Here is a 14,949-nt window from a genome sequence, read left to right on the forward strand (position 1 = left end):
TGCCTTTAAAAATGGCACCAGCGCCTGTGCACAGGCAGCTGATGCCATTGCCAGTGTTGGACAGCCCGCCCCTCCCACGTGATTGGGGGGAGGGGGCAGCCTGACCGGCACATTATCGTGGTGGCATGGCGGCGTGTAAGCTCCTTCCACCCGCCACTGCTCCTGGTGGCAGGTGCATAAAATCCAGCTCAATGGATGCATTGGTGGTTATCTTTCAAAATTCTATAGATTCTGGAAAGGTTCCTACAGACTGGAAAGTGGCAAATGTAACCCCATTATTTAAGAAAGGAGGGAGAGAGAAAACAGGGAACTACAGACTTGTTAATTTGAGGTCAGTAGTAGGAAAAATGTTAGAACCTATTATAAAGGATGTGATAACTAGACACCTAGAAAATAATGATGTGATTGGCCAAAGTCAACATGGATTTATGAAAGGGAAATCATGTTTGACAAACCTGTTGGGAGTTTTTTTGAGAATGTTACTTGCAGCATAGATAAAGGAGAACCAGTGGATGTGGTGTATTTGGATTTTCAGAAGGCTTTTGATAAGGTCACACACAGCAGGTTAGTAAACAAAATTGGAGCACATGGGATTGGGGGTAATATACTGGTATGGATTGAGAATTGGTTAATGGACAGAAAACAGAGTAGGAATAAATGGGTTATTCTCAGGATGGCAGGCTGTTACTAGTGTGATACTGCGAGGATCAGTGTTTGGGTCACAACTGTTTACAATATATATATATATATATATATATATATATATATATATATATATATAAATAAATGACTTGGATGTGGTGACCAATTGTAACATTTCCAAATTTGCTTATGACACAAAGCTAGGTGGGAATGTAAGTTGTGAGGAGGATGCAAGGAGGCTTCAGGGGACTTGGACAGGCTAAGTGAATGGGTAAGAACATGGCAGATGGAATATAATGTGAATAAATGTGAAGTTATCTACTTTAGTAGATAAAACAGAAAGACAAGAGTATTTCTTAAATGGTGAGAGTTTGGGAAATGTTGATGTCCAAAGGGACCTGGGTGTCCTTGTTCATGAGTCACTGAATGCTAAAATGCAGGTGCAGCAAGCAATTAGGAAGGCAAATGTTATGTTGGCCTTCATCACAAAGAGTTTTGAGTACAGGAGTAAAGGAGTCTTGCTGCAATTGTATAGAGCCTTGGTGAGACTGCACCTGGAGTATTGTGTACAGTTTTGGTCTCCTCATCTAAGGAAGGTTATACTTGCCACAAAAGGAAGTGCAATGGAGGTTCACCAGACTAATCCCTGGGATGGCAGGATTGTCTTATGAGGAGAAATTGAGGAAACTGGGCTTGTATTCTCTGGAGTTTAGAAAACTGAGAGGTGATCTCATTGAAATTACAAAATAAATACTTACCGGGCGTGACAGGGTGGATGTAGATAGGAAGTTTCCCCTGGCTGATGAGTCTGAACAAGGGACATAGTCTCAAAATAAGGGGTAAGCCATTTAAGACTGAGATGAGGAGGAATTTCTTCACTCAGAGGGTGGTGAATCTTTGGAATTCACTACCCTAGATGGCTGTGGAAGCTCATTCATTGATCCCATCAATGGATATGGGGATAGCATGGGAAAGTGGCATTGAGGTAGATGATCAGCCATGATCTAACTGAATGGTGGAGCAGGCTTGATGGGCTGAATGGCCTACTCCTACTGCTATGTTCCTATCAACCTGTCCTGCGACCTTCAGGGATCTCTGGACATGCACTCCAAGGTCCCTCGCTTCCTCAACACCTCTCCGTATCCTCCTATTTAATGTGTATTCCTTTGCCTTGTTTGATCTCCCCAAATGCATCACCTCACACCTCTCCAGGTTAAATTCCATTTGCCAATTTTCTGCCCATCTGACCAGTCCATTGATATCTTCCTGCAATCTACAGCTATCCTCCTCTTCATCAAACATGCCACCAACTTTTGTGTCGTCTAAAAACTTCTTGATCATTCCCCCTACATTTAAGCCCAAATCATTAATATATATCACCATATCATGTTAGAATGTGGAAATAAAACATACTACTAGGCTGTGTAGAGTACTTGTCCAGATTTATTAAAAGTTAAAAAAATGCATCAAAGCAAAACAACATAGAATACCAATTCATACAATAAACAAACCTGCACAAATCACTATATGGTTTGAGCATTTAAATAACAGAAAGGAAGAGTTCAGATTTCTTGTTCAAAGTCTTGTCCGCACAATCTCAGAGGTTGTTTTAAATGAAATAGTTGCTCATGGAGTTCCTATATGGATATTGAGTAATTAAAAGACTAGAGATCATAAGTGGGTCCCTCGATTATAAGGAAGTCCATTTACTTTGATATAAAAGCAGTCCCTTTGAGAACTTTTCTGAACAGTATCCAAGCAGATACCCATCACAATAAAAAACGTTCATGGTCCAGAAGGGTTCTCTCCTCTCCATCATGTTCTCACCTTCCCACTCAGCCTAATGACACCTGGTAAAAGAGGAAATTATATTTTGGGAAAGCAACCAGCAAGAACAATGGGCAGAGTAGCAGTGCAGACTAGCCTGGATTGTATTTTGTGTATTCTAACATGGAAAGACAGTCTTATTGTATATGTTGACAAGGTCTGCTTGTATATAGCCTGTTATGGGCAATGGTCACCTACAGACGAACTTTGCCACAGAACAAAGGTCTAACAGACATCCCAGAGTCACAGCTGCCGAGACCCTTCGTAAAATTTGGGTTCACAGTGACCATTTCAAATCACATAAAGACACAAGTTTGCATGGTACACCTTGAAGGCTCGAGACATCAAGCTTTATTTTCTGGTAGGTTTAACCCAGGAGGGAAACAACCATCATAACGCTGCAGTGCTATACTACGTACTGCATAAAATTCCATGAATATCTATTGTTGATTCATACAATGGGCCTCATTTAAACCAAATCTATAAACAGCAGCCACATAAACTCATTAATTTTTTTCCTACTTTGAAGGTGGAAGGAAATTGTTGTAGATTATTAAAATAGTGGAAGTGGCTGTTCAGAATGAGCTACTCTTGCATTATAGTTTATATTAATAGCGGATTTAATATCATTATTGCCTGGGTCTTGTGCAGCCAACTGAACACATCGTATTTCTCAAGATCAACAGCTGGAAGATCCATTTTTGACTAGCTCTTCCTGACTGTTTGCAATAACTGGGCCCAGGAAAACTGCTTTGTTCAAACAGCAGTGTGATGGCACCAGTGATATCCAGGCATCATCACACATATGCACACAGTGAATCCTTGTGTATAAATGCTGTATTTTTCTGGCAGTATTCAAGAGGATTGATTTTCCATGGCTGCTTTCATATGCCTTGTATTTAATCTTTTTAAATGCTATCACGAAGGCTGAAATCCACATGAAGGAAAATCCATATTGTCTATTCCACATTATTACATTTGTTTTTCTCCACCTCTTTGAGTTTGTTACACATTGGCCACAAAATTGGGCTCCGTATCACTTCTAGCCTCAGTGCTATAGGAGAATGGGGTTCCAAAAAAGGTGGCCGATTTGCTTACGGTGCAGCTCGTGCTGATCGCCATGTTTGGAAGGGGAGTAGGGCGAGCATGGCACCTGTGCACCAGAAGCACGTAGAGTAAGCATATTATGCTGATTTTGCACCCAACCTAACATTTTGGACCTCACAAGTTAACAGCTTCTCTTAAACACTCAGCGAAACATCTGTTCAGCTGCATGAGGGATCCCTCTATTGACTCTATTTTGCTGTTGCAGAGTGAGTGGAAGTACTACGTCAGTCAGAAGGAAGTGGTGCTTGACTTTTCTAAGGAGATCAGCGGAATTTGAAGACACGTCAGCAGAAAGCCTCCCATCATTTATTGGGGCTATAGTTGCAGTCCCTCTTGGGCTTCAGTATGAAAAGGACATGGAGCACAGACAGGAGAGAGGGGAAGCTGTGCACAGAGGGACGAGGAAGAGTGCTCTCAATTGAAGGCTGTACCTGCCTGGGGTATTCAGTCATGCTTCACCAAAGGAGGAGGATGCAGAACGGTTCCATCTGCACCACCCGGGCCTGCAGCAGCACAGCAGAGCGAGCATAGCACTGCCAGTGGCCGTCAAGATCATTCTGAACCTCAAAATCTACACCTCAGGATACTTCCGAGCTGGAGCCAACATTGCAAACATTTCACAGTTTGCCGTACATCACTGCATCAGGAAGACACAGAGACCCTTTACAGAAGGAGAGGGGACTTCATAACCTTCTCTCTAACCAGAGAGAAGCAGGAAGAGCAGGCATGTGTCTTTGCCACAGTAGCAGGATTCCCAATGGAGCAGGGAGCCATCCACTGCACAAAGGTGGCTCTGCGGGCGCTGCATCTCAACAGGAAGATGTTCCAGAACCTCCCAAGATTCCGTTCCCTTAATATGCAGTTGGTGTGTGGCCAAGCACAGAGCATTATGTTGATGAACTCCCATTATCTTGGCAGTCCATGAAAAGTAGGCCATTCCCACCATATTCGAGCCACCACAATGAACCAAAGGTGGCAGCTCTGTGATGAGGACTATCCACTCTACATGTGGCTCATGACTCCTCTCCACCACCTGACCACGCGTGGACAGTGCACATACAATGGCAGCCATGCTGTGACCAGGAACATCGTAGAGCAAACCATCAGCGTCCTGAAATAACAGTTTTGCTGCCTGCACCGTCCGACGTGGGGTACCTTACAGTACTCGTCAGATTGTGTCTCCAAATGCATGGTGGTCTGCTGCATGCTACACAACCTGGCTCTCATGAGGGCATGGCCCATGGAACTAGGCCTTCGGTGAGCACCTCAGAAGAAGGGTGAGGAGGAGGAAGAGGGAGGACACATCCAGGACATCGTTCTGGATGGCCTGTCCATGAGTACCTCATCAGACTCCAGTTTCCCTAAAAACAGTCCCATGTCACTACTGCTCCACAATTCCCCACCTTTCCATCCCTCTGCTAAGGATCATCACAGCCAAAATCCTGAAATAAAAGACACTACAAAAATAACCATTCCATAACAACTTTATCCAACACTTCCAATAATATACACAAACTGAACTATTCTTCACCCTTGTGCATTCACTTAGTGCCAGTCTTGTGGGTGCCTTTGCCTGGCCTAGTGCTCCTACGCAGTGTTAGCCCTTTGGCTACAGCATGGCTAATTGAAGGCTACTGACTTTCAGTGAGGGTGACTTCAGATGGCCTTGCAGGATGCCCCCAAGCTCTCGGCCTCGAGGGCCTGGCTTCAGACTGTACCACTTGGACATGGGCCGCAGCAGTCTGGGCTGGCTGGCTGAGGGGCATCAACAGGGGCACTGGTGGAGTGACAGGGATGGGAGCATGAATACTGTCATCTTGAGAGAGAACAATAGGTTCATGCTCCATAGAGCCACTGCTGCACCCCCAGGGTGACACCTCAGCAATCCTGGTAATGTTGAAGGGTGATGCTGGACTGCTGTGCGACCCTCGAAGTCCCTGAGTATTGGTATCCACAGCCATGATGGCAGCAGTCTGAGCCTGGATGGCAACAAGCAAGGAACACATGACCTCAGTCGGATTTTCCACTGCAGCAATGAGACATTAGATTAGATTAGAGATACAGCACTGAAACAGGCCCTTCGGCCCACCGAGTCTGTGCCGAACATCAACCACCCATTTTTTATACTAATCCTACACTAATCCCATATTCCCAACAAACATCCCCACCTATCCCTATATTTCCCTACCACCTACCTATACTAGTGACAATTTATAATGGCCAATTTACCTATTAACCTGCAAGTCTTTTGGCTTGTGGGAGGAAACCAGAGCACCCGGAGAAAACCCACGCAGACACAGGGAGAACTTGCAAACTCCACACAGGCAGTACCCGGAATCGAACCCGGGTCCCTGGAGCTGTGAGGCTGCGGTGCTAACCACTGCGCCACTGTACCGACATTGAGTCGCTTCTGCCTGTGCTGCAATGGAAACTGAAACATCAGCTGTAAGACACTGCACATCAACTGGGTCTGCAAGTGCTGTCATGGAGCTGACCACCACTTCCACGCTGGAAAGGTTGGGTTCCAAGCTCTTCACCAAGCCCTGTAACAAGTTGAAGCTGGTCTCCATGCTCCTCAACAGGCAACGACAGGTTCTGTGGCAGGCCTGCTAATGTGCCAAGCATCTCTATGTGCATGTCCAACAGCCTTCTCCTGTTGCAGGTGCTCAGGAAAATCCCAGGCTTTCTGGCCTAAATATCAGGGTAATTCTAAACACAAGTGGGAACTCAATGGCTTTCCTCATCAGAAAGTCAGGATGGTTCCTCTCTCTCTCTCTCTCTCGAGCCAAGAGCTTTTCAGAAACTTTACAAAAAGTGATCAAAAACAGCAGAAAACAGTTGGAAAGTGTTCAGCTACCCTTGCAGCCATTCAAACCATCACACAAGTATTGGTCAAAGTGCTTCAGCAACAGCCCAGGCCCCAGCCCTGTCCATCTAATAATTTCTTACTGCTTTTTCATGTATTATTAAAAGGTAGAATCATAATTTCAGAAATTAATACTGAAGTGAAATGAAACAAAGAATCAAAAGAAATTAAGTGCACTGCGTTCAGTTTGACAACTTACTGGAGGGTTTTGATTTTTTTTTTAAAAATTCAGCTGGACAGGAGCTTTGAAAAATTAAAAATTAATAGAGCACCTTTCACCACCTTAGGACATCCTAAAACAATTTACAGACAATCAAGTACTTTAATAGCAGTCACTGTTGTAATGTAGGGAAGTTGCAAGAAATCTTCAGCATTCCCATTTTACAGCCTCCACATTAACCACTGCCAGTTAGCATCTCTGATACAAGAGTTTTCTGAATGAATGGCAGTCTTGATAACATTCTGCCTAACAGCACCATCTAGAGAGATGTTGGAAGCATGTTTCTGAGATTTTCCATTCATTAAATGAAACGGGGCCGAACATCTGGAATTCCTATTCTGCCTAGCCGCCTTCTGTACCGTAAATAAATAAGTGCAGAAGAGCAGGAGTCCCATCTGCCTGCAGCCAATACCATAGGCCCTGTCCCAAAGTGGGGTTGGGGCTATTGTTGTAATGGGGTGAGTATGGAGTAAATGCTAGAATGTACTCTCTGGGATTGCCATGAACTTGTGTGGGGTTGGAGAGGTCATTAATTTTAATACCAATGCTAGGGAACCTGCAACACTGCGACAGATCCATTGTGCTTACCTTGACTCACAGTCTGGAAAACCCAGGGGAGGTTGCGAACTCCAGGCAGGGTAGGGGTGGGGCACCAGGTCCTCCCTGATAAATCCTCTAGCCCCATTTATAAAGGGAAGTGGGGCCACTTGCATCTTTAGGATGGGCTGTACTGCCCAGTGCCACATGGGGTCCCTCCGAGGGCCAGGGTGAAGTTAATACCCAACATAGGGGGTCCCTGCCTCTGTGTCACAGGTCTTGTTTGGGCTGACCCCACAGGGAAAAGGCTCGGGCCTGGCCCTCACCTAATCTGCAGCCTGAAGTTACCGTAAGAGTGTGCCAGAAGGGTCGCAGAGTTTCGGCTGCAGTGTATCTGCTATGAGTACATTGGAAAACGTTAATCAAATATCTGGTGTGGTTCAGACACAATCTAGTGAATCCGAGCATTAAAAGGCATGAGTTAAATAATGTAAAAGTATGACTTGAGTTGGAATAGACTCCCGAGTCTAGTGTTTTGTTTTGAAGAGGGGAAAGCAGAAAACATTTGAAAGGGTTGCAGCCTTAATTTTGTAGGGCACATATTAGCTGCTGCTGAACCATCCAGAGAGATTTCATTTCTAAGCTCACAAAGCTAAAACAAAGGAAGTGACTCGGGGGAGGAGCAGAATACAAATGCTACAATAGCAAGGAAATGTTATATTACAGATCAGGAGAAGGAACATTTAATCATGTGATAACACAAACACAGCCAAATCAACCACATAATGTCTGCCATAAATGTTTCATATTTATTGAGAAAAATACACACAGGACATTTCATTGCAGGTATTTATGCCCAGTAATTAGAAAAAAGTTACTCATACTGAAAAATTTAATTTAAATATATAGTCTTCCAACAAAGTCTATTAAGTGAAAATACATCACATTTTTCTCAAAAAATTTAAAAAATATATTTTAAAAAGCAGTTGGAAATACCTTAAAATAGCATTCATTGTCATGACTGAAATTTAGGACATTATAAAAACTTTGTATCTGTAAGATCGTCTGATTATATGATTGCAGGTATTAAACAGAATTTATAGCACAGAAGTAGGTCATTTGGCCCAACTGGTCTATGCTGGTGTTTATGTTCCAACTGAGCCTCTCCCGACCCGACTTCATTTAGCCCTATCTGCATAACCTTCCATTTCTTTCTCCCTCATACGTTTATCAGTTTCCCTTTAAATGCTTCCAGGCGATCCCTCTCAACAACTCCATATTCTAACCACTCTTTGGGTAAAGAAGTTTCTCTTGAATTCTTTGGTGGATTTATTAATGACTACCTTATATTTAATGACCCCCTACAGATATGTGACTGTAGCATCTTTTTCTATTACTGGTTGCTCTGTGCAGGCTATGCAAACAGTATCATGTGGTTAGCAAGGGCAAATCAGATCACAGAATCCACACAGACCAGTCACCCATTCTAGACCCAGCCTGAATTGCCTCTCCATTGAACTAAGTGGAAAGGAAAGTCCGACTGTTTGTATAACAGGTGGCCGGTCTCCCACCACCACTGAAGGTAAAAATCAGCCATACACTGTCGCCATGTTGGATTTTGGCAGATTATTCAATGGGGAAAATATTTAAATAAGATCAAGAGTTCGATAATTTTGTCTAAAGCAGAGAGTGTCATTGAATCTCCAAGTTAACTAATTTATTTTTTGAAAGGAGCCCTTGAGAAAAACAAACAGAAAGGAGAGAAGGCCAGAAAGCAGAGCAGAGGTTTATCGCAGCTGTGGAGCATCAAGGAGGAACTAGTAAGTAAAACATGAAAAGAAGCAACCGTGTCTATGGCAATGAGCTCATAAAAGGGAGAAGACTTTGAGAGAGGGGAAAGCACGCTGGGAGACAGAAAGGGCTGGCTTCTTCGAACGACAAACTAAGCATTGTTTAGCAGCAGCGGGTAGTAACGAGAGCTCAAATTATAGGTCAGGAGCAATGGGAGAACAATTCACTCCAAAATACAAACTGATGACTTAAAGTATTTCTTCCATACATTTGGACTGAATATTGACTGTTTATTTGTGGTGGACACTGGTACTTTATGACTCCTGAAATCTGGCAATGTATTCACATGCAGACCCAATCATGACAGCCTTTGAACTCTTCTCCCTCTCACACCAACATTTTATGTCAGTTGTGTCGTCTTTGCTAAAGCTATTCCCTAATAATTACTGTTAGTATATAATAAAAACAAACATGAACATGCCACCCACTGTGTTCAGCTAGTACAAACTGTACACATCATTCAGCCCAGCTTCATCTACAGTGAACTCCCCAACTGCCATATGATATCCTACCACAGTAAATCCATATCACTGGGCACACCTTTTACTAGGGGCTGCTCACAGAAGGCCTTATGTTGCCTCAATTAACAAATGTAACAAAATGTAGCTACATATTTGTTTATATTTCACATTAACTAATTTTACACTGGCGATAAACAAGATTTGGTGATATACAGTTCATTAAGACAGCAGTGAGTCAGTCATTACTCCAAGATCCCCTTTTTGTTTCCGCCCTTTTGTACTCTACCATACCAATACTCCTGCTCCCAATTCATGGTCTTATGAAAGATGTTGCGATGAAAGATTAAATAAATGGATAAAAACGCAACTGCCTTACGTCAAGTTAAATCATTGTTGCAGGACAGATACAGAAGACAGAGATAGAGGGAGGTAAAATTTTCAATGCATCAGCTACCTGGCGCAAACAGGGAACACAAAATAAAACTGGAAACTACATAATCCCATTTCCTAGTTTTCTACCAAGTTAGCGGATGCAGAATCATGGGCTGGAAGTGACAGCAGCTGGTGCAGCAAACTCTTTATCCTTTCTTGTTGCGATTTTAAATGTGGAATTTGCAGAGAGGGGGGTGGGGGGGGGGGGGGGGGGGGTGTTCAGCTGCCTATTTTAAATGAAACATCCAATAGGATTGACAAAGGGTTGCCCCAGAAAGGCAACTGCACAAACGGTCCCTCAGATTAAGGAGGAACCACCCATAATTAACCATAAAATTTAAACAAGCAAAAATAAACTCATAATTTCAGTCACAGTACTAATCGATATCAATAGAAGCTATTCCCTGCAGTGCCCAACAGTATTGGAAGTCCCCAAGCCTACATGTTCCCTCTCTAAGGCCACCTGTGTATGGACCAGACTGTGAAAGAGAGGCAGGCAATAACAACAAAATGCATTTATATAGTGCATTTAATGTAATAATGTCTCAAGGCTCTTCATAGGAGCATTGTCAGACAAAATCTGACACCGAGCCACATTAGGAACTATTGGCCAAAAGCTTAAGAGGTAGGTTTTAAGGAATGACTTAAGGGAGGAGACAGAGGTGGAGGGGTTTAGGGAGGGAGTTCCAGAACTTAGGGTCTAGATAACTAACAGCAAGGGTGCCATTGGTGAAGCAATCAAAATTGGAGATGCACAAGAGGTCAGAATTGGAGGAGCACAGCGTTTGAACCAACAGGCAACATGAAGCTTTGCAGAAACGGCGAGGCAGAGAAAATGGAAAAGGCAGTCAGGCAAGCAGCAAACAGAGACAACAGAAACAAATAAAAACTGGTGGGTAAACAACAATGAAAAACAGCAATGGTATACAAGGCAGGGAATGGAGGAGAGAAACATAAAATAAAGACTGGAGGATAAAAGAAAATGAGAGAAAAAGAGAAACAAAATACAAAACTGACTTGGAGAAAATCTCTTGTAGAATTTGAGATTACTGATGGCTTTTTAAAAATGTAATTGTGGAAAATCAAAGTCTTGTAAGACCTGTAAATAGTTCAACAAAATCCACTGCAAACTAACCACTGATATTTAGCCCACAGAACATGTAACTGCTCTATATGGCTGGATATTTGACAGCATGTCTATGATCTTTGGTGAATAAAGAATCCTATAACCTTGTTCCTCTTAACAAGTTCTTCATACCCCTCTCCTCTATCTCCAAAATATGGGAACTCTTTTCTAGTCTAACCTATAAATGAATTAGTTTATAACAGACAAGAGAAAGACAGACACCAAAGCCTGGAAATTACTGGGAGCAATGTTATCATGGAACAACTTAAACTCGTATCAAATTCCTCTCGCTGCTATTTTAAATGGAGGAACTAACTGTTTATTTAAATGGATTAACACTTCCATTAAAAATAGTGGAGGGGGGAAATTTGATATCTAATGTGTTAAACATCTGTACAATATCACTCCCAGTCATTGCTAGCTCATTGGTAGGATCATTTCAAATTGGAAAAAAGGCAAAACAATTGTGCAATACTTTTAAGTTCTTTTGTCCATCGAAACCTTCATATAGGGCTGAATTTAAACAGCCCCTCGATGCCGTGGGTCGCAGCAGGGGGGCCCATAAAATTCTACGGGGATAGGCCTGCCTTGACTCCCAATGTCGAGAAGGGCTCGCTGCATATTTCCGGTGGCGGTGGGACCTAGGCGCGACTCCCCGCCGCCAAGCGGCAGGGCCGTCAGCTAAATATTCAAATGAGCAGTAATGAAACGCAATTTAACTTACCTGCCGCTGGTAGCTGTCCCACGTCGATTTTACTGCCGCCGATCAAAACCCGCGCACCTTCGGAACACCACACTGGGGGGGGGGGGGGGGGCGGGGGCGGGAAAGACAGGGGTGAGGAGTAAAATTATCAGGGTGGGGGCAGGGTGGAAAACCTTTTTCATTGGGTGTGGGGATGGTGGGAAGGGGTTTAGGGTCAAAGGGAATAAATTTCATAGGGGTGATGGGGGGAGAAGGTGATTACTGCTAACTAATTTTTTTTTGGGGGGTGGGGGGGTGGGGGGGGGGAGGAAAGACCAAAAAATTACTATGTGCATTGGGGTAGTTGGACAGGGGATTGCAGGTGTGCACAAATCTTAATATTAAGTTTCACTGACCAGATACCTTTAAAAATGTCAAATTTAATCTTAGGGCTGGAAGCCCCTTAAAAATGGAGCTGGTGCCGACACTGTTGTCAGAGACGTGGCGGCCGCCCCATGTCATCGGGGGTGGCCACTCTGCCCCCTCCATTTAAATGAGTCCCCACGGCACATCTGTCAAAAGGCCACTGCTTTCACAGCGCTTGGCCGTGAGCACGCACGCGTGCTGATAAAATTCAGCCTATATTATTGCTATTTACACAAAACATTTGTTTCATGCTTTATGAAGTGAGGTTGTTTAACACCAGACAAAATAAATAACCTCGCAACTTAGTGCAAGTATTTAAGTATAAATATAATTCAATATTAAGAGTTGATCCTCCATGTGCACATTTTGATGTTTGCTACAAAAGGTAGTTGCAGAAGTGGCCAAAACTAGTGAAATACTCTTCTGCAAATTCAACAGTCCTTTTCTATGTGGGCACAGTGGCCTGATTGATTATTCTGAATGCACTGTATGCTGTATTGTTGTGATGACACTGTGTTCTATATGTAGAAAACTGGAACTTAACGTGTACTCAGCAGTTCTGGTTACCGTTTGGAACATGCTGCAGAAGGCTGGTCAGTTAGCACCTTTAATCGTTAGCTTCATAATCAGTACATATATACTACAGGCTGCTGGATAACTGTAGAATGGTGTATTGAGTGAACAAAATTAACTTGGTTACTCTACACTAAACTGTAATCATATTTCTTCTTACATATGCAGCATTGAACTTTTATCTGTTCTTAAAGTGAGAACATTCTGAAGGATCTACTTTTATCAAACAGTTTGCAGGTTAAATAATTCTGTAGTTAATTTATAATTTCAGAAAATCACACATCTATAGTGCTGGAGCCCCATCAGAATACTAAAAAAAGAAAGAGCTTGCATTTATAGAGCATCTTTACTGACCTCAAGAAGTCCCAAAGTGCTTCACAACCAATGATATACTTTTGAAGTGTAGTCCTTGGTGGCAGCCAATTTGCGGACAGTTAGGTCTCACAAAGAACAAGGAGATAAATTACCAGATAATGTGTCATTGTTGAGAGACATACGTTGACCAGGACACCAGAAAACCCACCTGCTCTTCTTTGAGCAGTGCCGTGGGATCTTTTACAGCCACGTGAAGGGGAAGACAGGGCCTTGTTTTATCATCTCACCCACAAGGCGGCACCTCCAACAAGCAACATGCCCTCTGTGCTGCACTAAAGTATCAGCTCAGATTATGTGTTCAAGTCTCTAGAGGGATGCTAAATCCCATGACCCTCTGACTCAGAAGTAGCAGAGTTACCATAGAGCCATAACCGACACCCATATAGGTCAAGGACAGTCTGCTGAACTCTGAAAGAGTATGTTTGTCTAAATAACAAAGTATGAGATTTTGAACTATCTTGTCACAACTGTGCTTCGTCAAAAGCATACAATATTACAAAAAATTTAATTTTGATTCTTTAAAAATAATTTTTAAAGATTAACAATTTAAATAATTGCTCTTATTCCTGTATCATCCTGAGAAAATAACAGTTAAGGGTATGAGTATTCAATTATTGTATTCAGGAAGCAGATAATCAGTTACCCTTGCCTTTCTTAACAAGTTGCTTCAGCGTTCCACCAACAACTACATTCAAATTTTGCCTATCTTCCCGAGCAGATCTTCTACTTCATTACAAAACATAATAAGCCACGGTTAATTTTGGCTTTTCTTGGTCTTTCTGGTGCTGGTGTACCATTTCCGGATAGCAACTCCAGTGGTGCCAACTGTCACACAAAGTGCTCCTCCCAAACTCCACCAGGTGGGGGAATAATTGATGAATAAGTACTGAAGTATAAAGGCCAGCACCACTTCCGTGGTCTTCACAAGAGCCACGGATGCAGCCTTCTCAATCTGCAAGGCTTTTGTGAGAAAGATCTGACCTCCCAATCCACAGACGCCAATCAGGATAAGAAATGCTCGATCGATCCCACAGAAGGGCAGGCGCCATTCCTGAATGACTGAGACCACAATCACGGATAGAACTAATCCAATCACTGAGTAGTACCAGATGGAAAGGACATAATTAACGGATTTGCCCATTTTCCGAATCACTGTCAGCGTCATTGCCGCACAGACTGCACTTCCGAAAGCAGCGGCAGTCCCCTTGATGCGACTCTTGTAGTCGATTTCAATTCCAGAAACCTGTGAGCCAAAGAGAAATGGAGGCTTGGCGATGAGGATTACCCCAGTTAAAGTAAAGGCAGTGAAGACAGGATCCCACAAAGTGCATTTTTCCTTCAGAAAAATGCATGCAAATAAGGTAACAAAGACCGGGTTACTAAACATAATGACCGTCGCATCGGCCAAAGGCAGCTGTTGAATGGCATAGAAGAGCAGCATCATAGCAGTAGCACCAAGGATCCCTCGCATGAAAATCAAAATTCGTAATCCCTTTGGTCCCAGCAAGTCTAGTCTGCAAAACAACGACAGATTTTTAAAGCATTAAAATGTAGTGCAAGCGTTTCTCTTAACCGTCATACATTTTTTTTTTACCTTCAGTTTCTTGATTTGGTTGGAGATTAAATGGGAACTATTTCTTGGCTTAGCTTTATTTACAAGTACTGATTTTCCCCATTCATTTTCAAATTGCTCCTGCCAACGGTTGGAACAAATTACATGTTAGTTCTGAACGTCTCACATAACTGATATCACAGTCTCGCACTCTGGAGATCACTAAAATCCTACCTTTGTGCAAGAAGGAATCAGCCACCATGTGGTGCTGC

General features: G+C 42.9%; 1 protein-coding gene across 2 annotated transcripts in view; it reads right to left on the reverse strand.

The window, feature by feature from the left end:
• Nucleotides 1–12,069: 12,069 nt before the first annotated feature.
• The window catches only part of LOC137380576 (solute carrier family 35 member G1-like), a 69,551-nt gene continuing 66,671 nt past the window's right edge, over nucleotides 12,070–14,949 (reverse strand). For both annotated transcript variants that reach the window (XM_068052610.1, XM_068052611.1), the window contains exon 3: nucleotides 12,070–14,639. In XM_068052610.1, coding sequence (XP_067908711.1) covers nucleotides 13,880–14,639 — 760 coding nt within the window. In that variant the 3' untranslated portion in view covers nucleotides 12,070–13,879. The remainder of the gene's footprint in view (nucleotides 14,640–14,949) is intronic.

This window comes from Heterodontus francisci, chromosome 20 (assembly GCF_036365525.1).
Source record: "Heterodontus francisci isolate sHetFra1 chromosome 20, sHetFra1.hap1, whole genome shotgun sequence".
Taxonomy (NCBI): domain Eukaryota; kingdom Metazoa; phylum Chordata; class Chondrichthyes; order Heterodontiformes; family Heterodontidae; genus Heterodontus; species Heterodontus francisci.